A 17,940-nucleotide genomic window follows, 5' to 3' on the forward strand; every position below is an offset into this window, starting at 1 on the left:
TATCTAAATTTAAAAATTATCGTTTTAACGTAAAAATTAATACTTTTTGATGGCCTATACAAAAAATATCGAGTCTCCTCCTTTCAGTCTTCAGACGCATGCGCATAGACAGTAAACAGTGCAGCATGTCGTCCAGTGAGAGAAAGTGTAGTTGATAGATCTAGAATTTTGAAAGATTCTGTGAGAAAAGAGGTAAAAATAGACTGAGATAAAACTCATACGTGCAATAAAATTTACCTTACATGGTATCAGTTTGACCGTTGGAAAACAAAGAGCTCGGAGAAACCCATGTAACTCAGTGGCGGATCTAGGATTTCCGAAGGGGGTGTGAAAGTCAAAGATTAGCCACAGTAATCGACCATTCTGGTGCAAAAGTTGGATTTTCATTCACAATCTGTGGCGTAAAAAGGGAGGGGGGATCCTGCCCCCCTTCCCTAAATCTGCCATTGAGACTAGCTGCGAAGACACTACTTTTAAAAGTAAGTGCTATTTTTATCTGAACACGACACGTGTTAGTTGTAAAAACATCGGTCAATGGGAACATGGAAGGGTTTCTGTTGAAATAATGATTTATATAATTACTTATTTTAAGGAGCAGGGAGTACTCTTTTACTTGAAAGGTGAGTGTGGACCCCCTTGAAGGGGAATTTAAATAATTTCCTACACAACACCTTTGCTGTCATTCAAAACCACGTGATGTAAATAAGCATTCAAAAGTCCGAGTCAGAATGAAGAAACCTTTGAATTCCGAACGATCTTCAAAGCGCAGTTGAGAGTAAATTGATGTATCCCAATTGTTCAAAATTGTCAGTATCGATATGAATTTTATCATTTTATCAATACATGTTTTAAAAACCACTTTATCAAAATGTGGAAAATGAGCTGTAGTGTCTCTTTAACAAATGAGGCTATAACTATAAGAGATTTAAATCCACCACATATCAAAGGCAAAGATCACGAACAGTGATCAATCTCATAATCTATAAGGAATACAAAATAAGGAGTTGGGCAAATACAGACCCCTGGACACACCAGAGGTGGGATCAGGTGCCTAGGAGGAGTAAGTACTCCCTGTCGACCGGTCACACCCGCCGTGAGCCCTATGTCTTGATCAGGTAAACAGAGTAATCCGTTGTCAAAATCAGTTTGCCGTGAACTGCCTAACAATCGGTATGAAACACGTCAGACAATTGACCCAATTATAGGTTAATCTCTACCTTCTGAATCTACAATCGGAGAAAACACAAAGTCGTGTGAAACCAGTTACCAGTTGTTTAATTCTACATAGCTCCAGTACTTACATGCATGTAACAAGCACATTTGTATAAACACTAAATATATCTATGTGCAACAAATCAATATTACTTCTCAACTGTTGGACGGAGTTTCCAAAGGCGTATTATGAATAAACAAATTATCCTCAAGAAGACGTATTATATTACAAAGGCACGAACGACAGGTGTTGCTTTGAAGTACAACTAATACATGTTTCATTGATCCCAGTACTACAGCACGTTAAAAGATCTCTCCATCATGTATAAGGATAAAAAGGCCTACATTAATTACTTTTGAAGTCTCAACTAAATAAGTTAATAACATATCAAAAATTTAAAAAAAATCATTCATTCTTTGAGGGGTCGCAGGACCAAACTCTACCTTTCCACCCTTTACTCTAGCTTTCCTACAGGTACAGAAGGGACGAAATATCGCTCCGAAATGTCTGTTATTGAGCAACATGTTAGAATGTCTACATAAAAGTTAACAGTAATATAAATGGGCAAATACAGCATTATCACAGTCTTCAAAACACGGCTGGACTGCAGTAAATGTAAACTAGCAATCCTCGACACTACACAAAACGATTCAGATCACTATGCATCAATATACGTATTTTACACTACATGTGGATCCATTTCATGTTTCCAGTCTTATTCATTCATTCAAATCGATTCGCTAGAATTGAAAATTATCTTCATTGTGGCCACTTAATAACATATTGTAAAGTCAGAGTCATAATTCTTTTTACACAAATAAAATCACGAGATATAACGTATATATTGCGCAAGAATTCTTTTCAAACACATTTCATAAAGAATTAGAGATTCGTGGATACGATATACGCAACCATCCCTTGGGTTAGCGCATATTATTTACCATGGTTACGAAATGATGAATTGTACATATACATGTACATGATTTCGAAATCTGCTTAAGAAGAACAAAATATACCAGACTTCCTCATGAAAGCTACATTTAGTATATAAATCATGTTGAATCATATGAGTAATATTGCAATCCAGTTTTCTTGTGAAACATTACTGAGAAGGTAAATGATCATTTACTGTATCAAATATGAAAGTAAGAACCTAAACAAAGTTCCAGTGAAGTTTCGTGCACTGAGATATTTCTGATGAATCAATTTTAAAAATCATCGTCAAGACTAGATGTAACATTATCCTTTTCGTAAGGGTTAGAGGAGTTATCAATACCAGATTTAAAGTGTTCTTCATCTGGTGTCTGAGTGTCTGTACTCCAATCTTCCGTTTGGAACACCTCTGGGTCTTCATTAAAAGACACCCTTTTGCTGCTTCGAGTAGTATTCTCTAGATCCAAATTAAGAATGTCTACATTTTCTGGATTTTTCTTTTCTTTATCGTTTGTTTCCGCATTGGTGGTATCATTGCTTTCCTCTCCGATTCCCTCGTGTTTTCCATCATCGCTAGCTTTATCCTCTGTCGGGATTTCTTCCTGGGATTGCACAGATTCGATCTTTTCCTCTAAATCTTCATCGTTTTGTTCACGATCAGTTGGCGTTTCATCTGAATCCGATACATCATCTCTCGGTGGATTATCTGAGAAATTCAGATTAAGTTTTTCTATGCTAGGCTTTTCCTCTACTTTCCCTTCTGTTTCTGGTACTTCAAACTTGCTATTTTCTATCCTATTTAAATTGTCCATTGAATTAAATTGAGTCAAAAATATCTCTCCCCCATCTTCTTTCTCACTTGCATTTAGTTTTTCATCAGATACCTGGTCTTCCGACTGCATTCCATTATTCTCTGTTTTGTTCGTTTCTGTTTTCAATTTCCCATTGACGTTTGATTCCTCACGTTTGTCATCAGGTGGACTCCCCAGCCCTATGCAAGTAGCAGGCTCTGGAACATCACTACCCTGTGGTTCAGGTCTCTCGTCACTCTCCAACCTCTCCCAAACTTGTTCTGCAAAAAGCTGCCTTTGTCTGGAAGCCACATGCTTTGGGACTCCTTGTTCACTAGGAAAAGGCAGCTTGAACGGATTAGAAGTGTTTTCTTCATTCATAACTTCTTCTAGCTTTGGAACTACAGCCTGTCGAGGAGAACCCGAGGATTTCTTGGGAGGCGGCACCCTGCCCACTGGAGCTGTTTGAGGTCGTCTTGTTCCAGATGGAGGTCGTTTTATAGTGGTCCCAGACACATTGATTTGACCTGAAGTACTTGATTTTTCAGTCCTGTCAGATTCCAGTCGATATGAATAACGAAGCTGTTCACTATTTTCATGTTCTTGTCCTTCTGCCTTGAAATCTCCACCTCCAAATTTCTTGTTTAATTTGTCATCAATTCTTTTTACTCCTGTGTCAATTCTCTTTTTCCCTTCAAGAACATTATGAACTCGTTTTTTGGCGATATCCGGAATAATCTTGTTCAAGTCTGGATCAGATTTAGACATTTGTTCTTGTTTATGTTTATCTTCTAGTTCTTTTTTCTTTTGATCTTGTTTTCGTTTCTGTAACACCCACTGATCGTACGACATTCTGTTGCCCTCAGCACTCCTGGATCGTGACGATGACGCTGTTTTAGGTCGCTCTTGGTTAGCATTTTGACCACCTTGACCATGACCATTAACTGCAAGCTTTATTCTTCCTGCGACTGGTCGCTTGTAAATGAACTTTGAAGTGGGCGGATGTGGAGTGGCCGTTACCGTTGAATCATTATTCGTTGATTTCCTTGAATTTCCTCTTAAATTCACATTTGTTTCAGCAGTTCCCTCCACCTTAATACCACCTGATGGCAAATGATCTTTGCGCTGTAAAGGAGCAGAAACTGGACGAATGTCTTTCTTTACCTTTTGCTCTTCATATTCCTTCAGAATTCGTTTGTTTTCCTTTCTTTCTTTTCTGCTCTGCTTTGCAATTTCTTTATTTTTCTTATCTGCCCACTCTTTATATATTTTTTGAGCTTCTAGTCTCTTCTCAAACTTCTCATTGGCTTCCAGCACCATTTTTTCTCGCTCTGTTCTTTTCTTTGCTCTTTCCTCTTTGGCTTTCTTTCTATGAAGTTTGTCTTTCTCTTTCAGCCACTTTCTGAGATCCTCTTTGCTGGAGTATTTGATGTGGTAGTTCATCTTTTCCTGTGCATCCACATCCCTGGGTGTGTTCACTGTGGATCCGCCCGTCTTCTGTGTAGTCCCAGTGGTCTGTGAGTGAAAAGACAAATTGTCTATGGTTGACTCTGAATTCTTGCGCTTGGATTTTTTCTTTCGTGGTTTAGTGGGGAGATATTCATGCGTTGGATTCTTGCTGTAATGGATGACGTTTTGCATGGATCGGTACGCCATATCAGTGGATTTATTGGACAGTTCACCTGCAACGAATTTCAATACACACTGTATATGTATTTACTAAAACGATTATCAATTATTGGAACATGATATAATATAGCATGTTTGTAAATTGTTTTACGTCTCATTTGAGAATTCTTCACTCATACAGAGACGTCACCAACCTTTTAGGTAAAATGCCACACATTACGAACTATGCATGGCGCTGTTTTTAACGACCTACGACTTTTTTTTTTTTTTTTTTTTTTACTTCTATTGGCAGGCGCTTGATACCGTCACCGTACACTTACAGAATGTTTAAGAGTAAAAAAAAACAAAACACAGATTTTATATATCCATAAACAACATATAACAGACCTACTCAAACAAGAGGCTCATGGACCATATTGCTTACCTGAATCACCTTGGCTCATACAAGTAGAGCATTTAAAGATTTCCCCTATATATTCGCATGCAAAACTTTGATCCCATTTTGTGGCCCAACTCTACCCCATGGGGACCATGATTTTTACAATCTTGAATCTACACTGTGTCAGGGAGCTGCCATGTGAATTTTAACTTTTCCCAGTTGATCTTGAAAAGAAGATAAAAGATTTTCCCTTTACATGTATATTTGTATGTAAAACTTTGATCTCCTATTGTGGCCCCATCCTAACCCCGGGAGTCATGGTTTTCATCAAAATTTAAATTGCACTATGTCAGGGAGCTGCAATGTAAATTTGAACTTCCTTGATCTACTTGTTCTTGAGAAAAAAATTCAAGATTTTTTCCTATATATTCACATGTAAAACCGATTCCCTATTGTGACTCCACTCTACAACTAGGTATTTTAACAACGTGAAATCTAAACTATGTCAGGAAGATTCCATGTAATTTTGAACTTTTCTGGCCCAGTGGTTATTGAGATGAATATTTTTAAATGACCCTACCCTATTTTTGCATTTTTGTGATTATCTCCCCTTTGAAAGGAGCATGACCCTTCAGATGAACAATCTTGAATCCCCTTCAACCATGGATGATTTGTACCAAGTTTGATTGAAATTGGTCTGCTGGTTCTGGAGAAGATTTTTAAAATTTGTGAGTGTATTTTCACTATTTTGCTATAATATCTCCTTGGAGTAGGTTGTTGCCCTCATTTGAACAAACTTGAGCCCCCTTCACCCAAGGATGATATGTGCCAAGTTTGGTTGAAATTGGTCAAGTGATTCTGGAGAAGATGAAAATGTGAAAACTTTATGACAACACCAACAATGCCAAAGACAGAAAACGGAAAGTTTTCATCACAAAAGCTCACTGAAGCCTTCAGCCCAGGTGAGCTAACAGAAAACTTTAATCAAGCCTTCATTCAGCTCAGGTGAGCTAAAAATCAGAAAAGATCACTTATGCTTTCAGCTCAGGTGAGGTTAAAAACAATAATGTTTATAACATGAACATTTCAAATATTTTAAAGCTGCATAATTCTGATAGAGAATTTGACTCAGTGAGTTAAAAATGGTAAAACTGAAGAAAAATTAAATAACAGAGTGATCAATCTCATAAATAACCCCACTCCCTGCCAGATTAAGTTTTCTACAAACTTTTTGAATAATGATGTTTCAAAAGTTCCAGTTTAGAAACCTGATTGTATGTCCCCTGCCTGAACGTTAAAGATCTATGTCAATATCTGACTTAGACCTGTTTGAACTGGGCTAGCCAGAGATAAAGTACTAAAAGAAAGCTGCATGACAAACCTTCAAAATTTAAAATCCATAACATGGAAGTTTTACAAGAGAACATGAATGTTCTTTTCTCCATTGCCAGTTTTTGTTTTCCTCATGTTTACTTTGCAAGTTTAAATGGCTATTGCTTGTAAGGAAAGATCATTGATTCAATGTTTAACTTACCGCTATATTAACTTGGCCTACTAATCATTTGTTTAGATTTGTTTTAAAGTATAAATTAAAATCACTCAGATGCATTAATTTGTATGACAAAGAGAGCTCAAAGTTCCATTGCATTCTTCTGTTCAATTTTGGCAAATTTATTTTTTATGCTGCAAGTTTTCCATTTACTATAAACAGAACAGAGAACCTTCCACAAAAATCCAACAAAACACATGACAACGGATTTCATTTTCATTCTTATCACAAATAAAGTTTTTGGCTCTATTTATTTACCAATATTCTAGGAATCTGATCAAATATTTTATACTTGTTTAATGGATATATTACATTAGCTTTCCCCGCATATTCTCTCCCAGTGTTATGTTAAATTAAAGTCAGGTTTTTACTACAAGAAACAACAAAATCCCGTGTACAGCTTTTACTTTACTATTTTGTTCTATCTCTAAGGATACCTACTATTGTAACTTCCTCCCGACATTGGTCGTCTCTGGCTCTTTGAACTGTGCTCCAGATGACCTCTGGTCCTGAACTCCTGTGACATACTCCGTGGTAAAATCAATCCAGGGGGAGCTAATCCATGACTGACCATGTGATACTGTTCTCGTAACATTTCCATCTGACCGATGTACTGTCTAGTTATGGTGTTTGTCTTTACACTCTTTCCTTTCACTATTTCTTCCAGTTCCCTGTATTTCTGTTTTAATCTTTCCTCAATAAAATCATCTGGATTAATATCTTTGGATTTCCTCTGCCTTCTCTTTAGCAGTTTTCCTTGTCTGTGCCCAGTGGGTGGCTTTTTCGTCCTGCTGCCTGTGACTATATCACTCATCACGTCTCTGTCCTTGGTTTTCACTGATTTAACTGGAAGGCTTTTTGTTGTAGATTGTGATGGTTCTTCAGATGATTTGGATCTTGGTGTTTCAAGGGAAGCTGACCTGGATCTTGACCTAGATCTGGAATCTGACCTGGATCTGGAATAAGACCTGGATCTGGATCTGGAATAAGACCTGGATCTGGATCTGGAATATGATCTTGACCTAGAATCAGATCTTGATCTCGAACTGGAACGTGACCTCGATCGAGAGTATGTCCTGGATCTTGACCTTGAACTACCTCTGGAATCCTTCCCATTTGACCAGAAGCTGGAAGAACTTGACCGTGATCTTGATCTGGACTGCTTCAGTGAATTAGCTTTGATCACGCTGATTTTCTTATGGCCTTCACTTGTTTCTATGACTTTACTACCACTTTTTGACTTCTTGGTTCTCTCCCTACCTTTTCTCTCAAAGCCATTTTGATGGGCATTTCCATTAATTTGCATCTTTCTTTCTCTTGAGAAAAAAAAATTTGATTATAAAATAAATTTAAAGTAACTGACAACCGCTATAATTCTTAAAACATGATATGCTAGCTATTATCAATGTGCATACTGTATAAGCAGAATTTTTTTGTGAGGATTTAATTTTGGCATTATTAGCAAGGGTATCGAGATCGCTAAAATTGAAAATCGCTAACAATTTATTTCATAAAGTAGATGAATAGTTATCTTTCTTGAAATTATAAATTTGCTAAAATTAGCTCTCGCTAAATACATACAAAGACCCATTTCTATAGAAAAATCGCTAAATTTGTGTTTCGCTAAAATTTACACTTATATGGGATAAGACATACAATAATTCATTCTAGAAGCAAAGCTGAACTGCCAATGATAGGAATATTTGTTAGATGTCGATAACACTGATACTTACTTGTTCATTTTCCCCTCCTGTCTGTCCATACTCTCTATATTAGCTGCCACTTGGTCCCTTATAACCTGTTCTAGCAGATTAAGTGTTCTCTTTGATCTCTTTGACTGTGCACTTTTTCCCACATTGGACATTATACTCGGCTACCTAAAGCGAGGAACAAAACTAACACTTATACACAACAGAACCATTGCACAACTATTTCCATTTCCAGATTCTGGGTTAAGTTAATTAACATGATTCATTAAATCCAACATATTGTAAATCTATTCCTGAATTATTTATGATGAAATTAGATTTAAGGCTTCTGACATTCATTTGGACTTTTAAAAATAAATGAAAAAGAATGGGGTATCATTGCTCTATCTATAATCAAATAGTACCTGTTTATTATCTTAAAGAGGTTACTTCATTATTGATTAAAGTGTAGTAGTTGACAAAATAATACCCAAAGAATTAGATGATTAATTTTTTAAGTTCTTTTTAAACAGGCTATTATCATATTGCAAATTCCAAATTAGCATTTCATTAATTCTTTAGGCCGTTTAAAAACCAAATCCATTGATAAGGAGATACTGTCAACAAACAGAGCAGAGTAAACTGGTTCTCGCTACACCCACTAAAACGACATGGCTAAAATAACCAAAGCAAAATACTCTGTCACACAAAAATATTCCTAGCTTTGTATTTGTTGTTATTTTTTGTGAGTCATGATGCACACAATCTATTTTTGATATAATCATGCAAAAATTCAAGATAAAAAATTTAAAGGACACTTATGCAAGGGTTTTGGCTACATGGACCATGGATATCAGCCTGGGTTAAGCTCAGTGGTTAGAGCACCTGAATAGTAATGCAGGGGTCCTGGGTTTGATTCCTGGTCCAGTCCAAAATTAAATTTTCTACTTTCCTGTAACATCAGGTACCATTCACAGACAACCCCTGAACTTACAAATGAAAGTTCTGCCTAGGGCAAAAGAAACCGGATTTTGTGTCTTCAAGGATGAAAACAGTTTAAGGAGGGAGGAATGTATATACATGCAGTCTACTCCAGGTATAATGAAATTCAGGGGACCGGCCTGAATTGTTCATTATATCCAGAGTTCAATATAATCAATGCTGAATTACACAAATATTGCTACTGAGGGGTTTATTTTAACTTCAATATAACAGATACTTCAATATAACAGATACATGCAGTTCAATATAACCGACTTCAATATAAGTGGAGTGGACTGTAGTGGGTTTGACCATATTGGACTGTGGATATCGACTTGGATAGCTCAGTAGTTAGAGCTAACGACTATAAGTAATGCAGGGGTTCCAGGTTCAATTTAGGTCCAGCTTTAAATTTCTTTAAAATCTTGTTACATCTATCATCAAATTGCACATCTCCTTATGAGTGAAAAATTCTCGAGAGGAATGTTAAACAAGATACAATCAATCAATATCATTAAATTTCCAGAGACAACTTAAATTACCGAATCCTTTACAGGAAAATGACACCATGGTGTCTGACATCCATCAGTAATGTCTTCAGACATTACTGTTAGTTCAGCATGTAAAGAGTATAATTAAATTTTGTTACAGATATGTTCTATAAGCCTCACTTTCATAAAATGAAAAAATAGAGAAAAAGTGAGACTGAGATCAAAAGTGAGCTTGTGTCTGCAGTTTTATGGCCTAGCTGGGAGGCTCCTAGCCAGATCTGATTTGTCTTTCTTTTTTAAAGTATTAGTAGGGTACAGAATGTATACATGTAGCTAAAACTGTCTCAATTTAAAAGAAAGTCCTAAAGGCTTGTAAATAAACTGTGATTAACACAGAAAATAAAATCGTAAGAGTTATGTATCTATAATTAAGATCTACGATGAAGCATTATGACATATGGTTCCTATACTGCATACAATTGACAATGTAACAAACCCGTCCAGCTCTATGTGGTGGTTATTACAGAGAGGACAAGTTAGGGGGGGGGGGGTTCGCTCCTGTGGTAGAGAGGGCAAGTTAGGGGGTCTCAGCTCCTGGGGTAGAGAGGACAAGTAAGAGGAGGGGGGGGGGGTCTTTGCTCCTGGGGTAGAGTGGGCAATTTAGGGGGTCTCAGGGTAGGTTACAAATTACAATATTCTATAAGTGTGTGATCCTCATTCCATTACATATCACTGCATGATGAATTATACCAAACAGACCAATAAATTCTTAAAATGAATAAATACACCAGTACTTTAAACTTTTAAAGGAACCTTTTGTTCTTTGGTGCATCATATTTTAACAATGATATTAAGTTTCCATAAGGGATGGAATAAAAAATACTTAAACTACAAGAGTGAGATCTTATATCAAACATTTCCTTCATGTATTTAGTATGTAACAGGAAGGGGAAAATTGAAATGGACAAGACCAGGATTCGAACCTGGGTCCCATGAATCTCTATATAGCCAGGTACTCTACCAAATGAGTTATCTCAGGCCGCCAATGATTGAATCCGTCCGACCACCATATTATTCCGTCCTTAAATGTGTTCACATCTTGAATCTTGAGGTTCGAACCTGGGCCCCTGAAGTCTAGTTAAGTGTTCTATGAACTGATCGAGCTACATTGTATCTGGCCATCTGCGATTAAGCCCGTTTGACCGCCACAAGTATAAAATTCAACATTTATTCATGGTATGTCAGATATTGAATTCTCATTGTGAACCATGACCACACTGATATACAAAATGTGTATTTAGAAATACATTTGTACTAACATTGTATGGCTCTGAGTATGCCCATGCACATTCAAATGTAGCAAAATTTCAAATGACATTGATCTTCATTCATTAAATAATTGACCTTGACCTGCAAATCAACAAGTCTGAAGACTATGCGAAACATTTTAACTAAGGTTAAAGTTGCAGACAGACAGATCAACCAAAAACAGTACCCTCACTCTGTTCCTTTGTTTCAGTTCAATACTAAGATACGAAGTACTGTACCACCAACGCTAATCCACTGAGAAACTGAGAAGCGGCCCTCGGATACATGCATATATCAGTTTATAAGAGTTTGATATGCCTACACATAAATGCAATGTTTTACAGGTCTTGAATATAATTTCAAACTCCAGGTTGAACAGCTAGGATATCAATTTTGAGGAAGAAACCTGGACCGAGCCCTATAGCTGGACTGTACAGTAAAACATACAAGTGTGTGTCAAACATTATAAGCTAGCCTTTAGTGTGGCTTTCATCTTCATAGGATTAGCCACAGTCCTCACCAATTAATTATCTAACTTGTTCAATTAACTTATAATAATCAGTGACATTAGTGAAATAGAAAGATTTAATTAGTGAATAATCCCATCACTTACACAAACGTCTAATCCTTGCGAATAATCTACTATAATCCATCTCCAATCATAAATACAATCTCCTCATCAAAAAACTGTCACTTAATTCAACCAATCCAATCACTACATCCAATTATAGTTGCTATGACAACAACAACAAAGTAATTCATCACACACAAATTAGTCCTCTGTCACCCACTGCTCAGCTATATACCAGAAAACTGAAATCAATATCAGTCAGATCATGTGACCCTGGACAATACACAGTTTTTCTTGGGCGATAGTTTATCACATATGTTTGGAAGAAATTGAAAAACTTAGAAAATACACCTGATTTCCAGTAGGTTGAGCTTTGCACAAAAATAACTGTAATGAGAACACGATTATACACCTTGATAAAAATCATTAACATTTAAAGTTAAAAAAACCTATAATATCTACAGTTTAGAAATTAGATGTATTAATATTGAGAATATCAAACTGTCAATATCTGCAGAGATCTGATCACTTTAAGGTTTGCTATATATATTTATAAGGTTTGATATATATGCATGGCTTATGTACTTTCAAAAACCTTCCATGCAGCTCGAACTCTCAACTTTTAATTATTAATTATTAACAATGACCTCTTTTCCCATTATTTCCAATATAGCAGTGACAGTACACATTAGTCTGATATGAAGCCACATAACATAAAGGGGCATTAGCTGTGAAAGTGGTGGCAAACATTTTCTCAAAATTTCTCAAGGGCATAGGCATATATATCAATGACTAATAAAACATTCATTTTGTACAAAAACAAGAGAACCCTAATGAAATTACATTAGATAACTTAGTGTAATGAAATATATCTATGGAAGAATTACAATAATTATTCAATCACCAAAATTACATATTCATGTGCCTATTTTGAGGTTAAAAACTGTTTGAATAATTGAATACTGGTGTTATACTGAAATATATGATATAGAGCAATTTTCTATGAATTCAGTTTTGGTGACAAAATGACAGATAATGCCCCTTTAAAATATTTCATCATACTGTCATAAGAACTAGAATATGCAACAGAACAGACCAGTATTTGAACCCAGAACCTCTGCATTTCCTATCAGAAGCTAGAACCTCTGCATTTCCTATCAGAAGCTGTATTAAATGACTTAATTAATAAAGTCTTAATGACTGGCATTCTAACTCAAGACATCGGAGTGTCTAATCATACCACTGATCGACTTCAGACGCCAGTGACTGAACGAGTTTGACAGTGCTACACACAATCCTAAGCTTTAATTAGATGTCTTCACCCAGAAGACAACCAGAGTACCCTCTCCTCTCAGTTTCACCTGTCATTTCCAGGGACAGCCTTGACGTCAAATGTAATGTGAAGGGAGAAAATGTTACTACAAGACTAACAAGAGAGCTAGCCTGGTTGACTTGGGGACAAAGACATTCTAAGAAAAGGAATGTATCAGTTTATTCTTTAGTGAGAAGTTTTATACTATTTCCATTTTTACAAACTTTTGTATATAATTCATTTCAAAAAGTACCATAATAAACACATCATCAGTACTATTATGGCAACTTTTCAAGATATTTAAAGATGACTTAAAACAATAAAGTGTCCATTTGTAGAAAATAAATAAATAAATATATATATATATATATATATATATATATCAAATAATAACTTTAGGTTGATAGATTAATCTTATCTTGCTGGATTTACATGTTTTCACTGATAAAGTATTTCTGATGATTTGAAAAATAGGAAATATCTCAAAAACAAGGTTATCATTATCAACAGAAGATCTCAAACTCATTGCTCTTACATGTAGATATATGTTATAGGCAGCTATATAACAGAATTGCATATTGTTAATCATGCCGCTAGCTTCTAAGAACAGACATGCACAGATTCACTATACACAAAACAACCTTTACTGAACTTATTGTTGAATTTCCAAATCTTCCTATTTTCTGATTTCTATATCACATCAAAAACCTTAAACACTCCGCCTCCTATCAATCCTACTAGAAGATCTCTGTAAATAAAAAAGTCATTCAATGCTTAATAAATAAGTGGGATCAGCCAACATAGGAAGGACTTATATAGGTTCCTTTAGTGGACCATCAACTCGGAAGCAATCAAGGGAGACTACTCTTGGAGAGAGAGAGAGAGAAAAAAAAAGAGGGAGAGTGAGAGATGGGAAGGAGAGAGAGAGAGAGAGTAATACAGTTACTGTGAATCTATCGGTGACATGATTCAACTATATAAAGCAACTTAATTAACGTATACAATGTACTTGAATTTTACAATCGTAAATTACATTTGAATATATAATCGTTTATAAGGAATCCCTGATGTGGTAAAGTTCATTCTTTACACCTGATCCATATTATGATGAATGACAGCATCTGTAGTAACACAGCCCCACGTGAAGTTTGCTATTTGTCAATCATGTTTCAACTCGCGGTTGATCTGTTACATATATTACGCGACAATGTTTTTAAAATGGAACAAAAATAATTAATTTTCCTTTCAATGTTCCTTCTCTATATCATACTTACATCTTGCTGTTCTTTTTCTCCTCACATGGTTACAACATTAAACTGTATGTAAATAATCCATTGCAATACCGACAGACCTGTGTTTACAATGCTGCCGTGTTATACACCGTTATTTTTACACACGCCCTGTATTTATATAAAACAAATTCTATATGTTCATTATATTTTAGCACCCAGTATCAGTATCAAGATTTGAATATTGATATCAAATTTGTTTTCTACTTTTTAAATCGTAGCAAATTGGAATAAGTATCTCATATCTTGCAGTTTTACAGTTTTTACAGTGATTATACGAGGGAGGTAAAATGTATAGAACAGCCAGGTAAAATGTCCACGAGAATGCACGAGACTGTTCCGTACCATGACAACGTTGATACAAACCAACATGGCTGACTATATTTACATATAATACACAGGTAACGTAGATATTTTTTATATGTGACAATTTTGTTTGTTTGGCAGATTACTTTCCGAGATTTTTCTTACACACATACAGTCATGTATAAAGAAATGGCAGGTGCTTGCTGTTTAATGATTTTCATTTATTTTTTTTACACCTGCTTATTTATTCATTATGATTAACTTCTTCACGCAATACATCTTTCTTGTTTCATCTACTTATTTATTTACCATAACTTCTTTACGCCATACATCTTTCTTGTTAATAGATAGAGCACTGTAATTAGAATCTAAATTATTCATCAGAACCCCCATCGATGGGATTTAGTACGTTATTAAAGTCGACAGTTTGTGTTAATTGAGTACTTAAAATGATGAAACACATTGATTTGTGGAGTTGTTAAAATGTTTTAGCAATGGTAAGAACAACCATTCTGATTTAAATAACGATTTTCACAAGAAATGATATGATATTATATGGGATTACATACATACTCGGATTTAGAGGTGGGGATATAGAACACCCCCACCCCCTCTTCCTTAGAGATTGATCAAAACAATCATTCCAGGAACCGTTCATGTGACCCAATTAATTCGGCAACTGATAAAGTACGTCACAACAAGCCAACCTATGTTGTACAGTAGCTGCAGAGGTGTAGCTCTCCGGGGGGGGGGGGGGGGGGGGGGGGTAATTAAGGATGTGCATCTACTACACCCTCGAGAGCTACAGTTCAGTAGCTCATAATATGTATACATATGACTTTATATGCATTAGGGTGTTTTCAGTATTAAAGTGAATTGAACGAAAAATAAGACCTTAGTCATGAAAATCCATTTTAGGTGCAAATATAAATTCTCTATCTCTCGTGGTTCAAAATTAATATCCAAGCTTAAAGTTGCACACATACAAATCAAAGACAAAATACCCTGGTCGCGGGAGCATATAAAAAAGAATATAAAATATAGCATAATTGAAATATTTGCAACCAAGTTTAATTAAAAAGCCAAAAACATATATACATGTACATACACCCAAGCCGGTACCACGTTGAGTTATGCCATTCTTTATACATTGAAAAAATAGCATTATTGTTAAACCTTTATCTTCTTATGACGAAATGATTTACATTGTATATATTTCTTTTTATGAAATGTGTAATATCAATCATTGTATATCATTAGGTATTGAATGATGTCATCCGTAATACCAATGCCCACCATTGAGGAGAGGGAAAACATCAACAAGGCCCAGCAGGTGCCCCTATCAGGATTCAGCCCCCGCCCCATACAAAAATTGGCCATACGGAGAAAGCCCAGATCCGTGTTAGATATAGAATGTAATCACTTTTTACGAACGGAGACTAAGGACTTCACGCACGGACACGCCCCCCTGACATATAAACTGTGGATTGAGGCGGGAAAGCACGACCCACCCTACCCGAATACACCAGACCCCAACTTCAACAGTAATGTGTGGAGAAACTTTAGGAAACAGTATGGATTTAACACAACTGCTGAAGGAAGAAAAATTTCTGAAGTATTATCTACTATGTACCCATTGAACATTCCCCCTCCTTCTCAAGTTGGGGATCACACATTTGAGAAATATATTAGAGAAACAAAACTATTTAATAATGAGAAAATAGCCTTTCTTGCAATGAACAGGACAAAGGCCGATGTTCAGGAATTCAAGAGATTACGATGTCGTAGTGAAGCCAGAAACCCGCCGCTTGACGAAAGTGGTGAGTATTTTCAAAATTAATGATTGTTCAAACGCGACATATTTACATACCACATGGAACTTGGTTACGTTTCTCGTTCTTGATAACGTTCATCTCGGTGTGTAATCCACTGCGACAGGCTATAGGAACAGGAAGTTTACACAATGTCTAGGAATGATTGTATTTTAACAATTTTGGACGAGAAGCTTCGCCCGAAACCACCCTTCGGATATCAGAGGTGGTGGATCCACCCTTCGGATATCAGAGGTGGTGGATCCATCCTTCGAATATCAGAGGTGGTGGATCCACCCCTCGGATATCAGAGGTGGTGGATATAAATGTACATAGTGAATCAAGCTCATTCAAATATTCACTATATAAGTTTTAATTACTATTCCTACTTTTACTCGAGAGACATTCAAAAAAAAAAAAAAACAACAACAACAAAACAATAAAAAGCAGTTTCATGTGGTTATTTTTCTTAGAAACGGGCGAATGTCAGCGAATATTCACTGTACATACAAATGTTCTTTTTGTTAGTACTGAAATCTTTAAAATAAATGTCTTTTTGTATTTCCAGGAAACATTTTACCACCGGAGAACTTCAAGAAATACGAGCATCGTTTTCTACCCCCACCCCCTCTACCACCAACGCCTCCGCCGGCTAATCAGAAGATTGACTCTTTGGGCCAGCGGTATATTCCCCGTTCTGAGCCCCATCTGTGGAAGCTTTCTTACAAACTATCCCACCCCCAGTACGAGAGTGTTCGGAAAGAAATGAAACGACGACAAGAACTGATGAAGAACAAACCCCCAGGCGTATCCCCCAAAACCTTTCCTTCTCCATTGGTGCCATGAACTCTCCTTTCACGAATTGGTACTGAGCCGACTATTTGTATGACAGCTACATTAGTTTTACTTTCGAATCACGTTTTTATTTTGACGATCTATTATCTGCGTGGTACAATGTAATTTTCATGATTTCGTTTACAGTCCTACAAATTAATCCATGAAAATTGGAAATATGGTGTGCAAGTGCACAATGTGATCCATAATCAAGTTAACCCTGTTCTTAATCAAATGTCCCCCAATATCGGTCTGGGCAACTCTGTGGTGTGAAAGAATGCATACATTTTTCCAGTAGTCAGTTGGTACCGAGAAATTGATATCATATTTTATTCTATGTGACCAAGAGCTTGGACTTTGTGGGTGTTAAATCATTATATACATGTATTATATATGTGTAGTGCGTCACAAATCATTATATACACGTATTATATACATGTATTATATACGTGTAGTGCGTCACAAATCAGTATTTCACGTTTGCCAAACGACAGAAAACAATCGTGATACAAGAAAAGGGGAAATTCGCCCTCGTTTACTTTGTGGAAAGATTTTATCAGTATTTATGACTCAATACAACTGTGATGAATTGTTTTCTTTACTGATATGTGCATGTAATGTTTTCTTTACTGATACGTGCACATACTGTTTTCTATACTGATACGTGTATGTATTGTTTTCTTTACTAATACGTGCATGCATTATTTTCTTTACTGATACGTGCATGTATTCTGTATGTGCATTGACTGTTTTCATGACTATTTATCGTCCTCTTTGTTGTGCAATCACGATATGTGGAATAAAGTCTTTGAATTGTAATATTTTGTTGAATTTAATTAAATAATTTAAAAAGTT

The 17,940-nt window shown here is 36.0% G+C and overlaps 2 protein-coding genes across 4 annotated transcripts; one reads left to right on the forward strand and one right to left on the reverse strand.

Annotated features, from left to right (window-relative positions):
• Window positions 1-1,258: 1,258 nt before the first annotated feature.
• On the reverse strand, window positions 1,259-14,241 carry LOC125645778 (E3 ubiquitin-protein ligase RBBP6-like). Of its 3 annotated transcripts, none has more exons than XM_048871597.2 (5): window positions 14,120-14,237; window positions 13,487-13,593; window positions 8,228-8,371; window positions 6,936-7,810; window positions 1,259-4,619 (listed from the first exon to the last, which is right to left on the reverse strand). In XM_048871597.2, exons 3-5 carry the CDS (start codon window positions 8,356-8,358, stop codon window positions 2,422-2,424), a joined length of 3,204 nt encoding a protein of 1,067 aa, XP_048727554.2. In that variant the 5' UTR covers window positions 8,359-8,371; window positions 13,487-13,593; window positions 14,120-14,237; the 3' UTR covers window positions 1,259-2,421. The 3 variants fall into 3 exon arrangements, with proteins under 3 accessions (XP_048727554.2, XP_048727556.2, XP_055997461.1); XM_048871599.2 differs by having other exon boundaries at window positions 13,498-13,593; window positions 14,120-14,232; XM_056141486.1 differs by lacking the exon at window positions 13,487-13,593 and having other exon boundaries at window positions 14,120-14,241.
• A 200-nt stretch (window positions 14,242-14,441) lies between these two features.
• LOC125645791 (testis-expressed protein 52-like) lies at window positions 14,442-17,940 on the forward strand. Its single transcript, XM_048871618.1, has 3 exons — window positions 14,442-14,535; window positions 15,701-16,260; window positions 16,820-17,940. The coding sequence occupies exons 2-3, from the start codon at window positions 15,708-15,710 to the stop codon at window positions 17,095-17,097; spliced, it is 831 nt and encodes a 276-aa protein (XP_048727575.1). The 5' UTR covers window positions 14,442-14,535; window positions 15,701-15,707; the 3' UTR covers window positions 17,098-17,940.

This window comes from Ostrea edulis, chromosome 6 (genome assembly GCF_947568905.1).
Source record: "Ostrea edulis chromosome 6, xbOstEdul1.1, whole genome shotgun sequence".
NCBI classification, from domain to species: domain Eukaryota; kingdom Metazoa; phylum Mollusca; class Bivalvia; order Ostreida; family Ostreidae; genus Ostrea; species Ostrea edulis.

Bases quoted from the DNA above. Each gene is read 5' to 3' on its own strand.
- LOC125645778 (XM_056141486.1), bottom strand. From the start codon at position 8,358: ATGTCCAATGTGGGAAAAAGTGCACAGTCAAAGAGATCAAAGAGAACA. The intron at 7,811-8,227 runs GTAAGTATCAGT...TTTTTTCTCAAG, and splicing joins CAGGAGGGGAAAATGAACAA to AGAAAGAAAGATGCAAATTA. The intron at 4,620-6,935 runs GTAGGTATCCTT...AATTCGTTGCAG, and splicing joins GTCGGGAGGAAGTTACAATA to GTGAACTGTCCAATAAATCC.
- LOC125645791 (XM_048871618.1), top strand. From the start codon at position 15,708: ATGATGTCATCCGTAATACCAATGCCCACCATTGAGGAGAGGGAAAAC. The intron at 16,261-16,819 runs GTGAGTATTTTC...TTGTATTTCCAG, and splicing joins CCCGCCGCTTGACGAAAGTG to GAAACATTTTACCACCGGAG.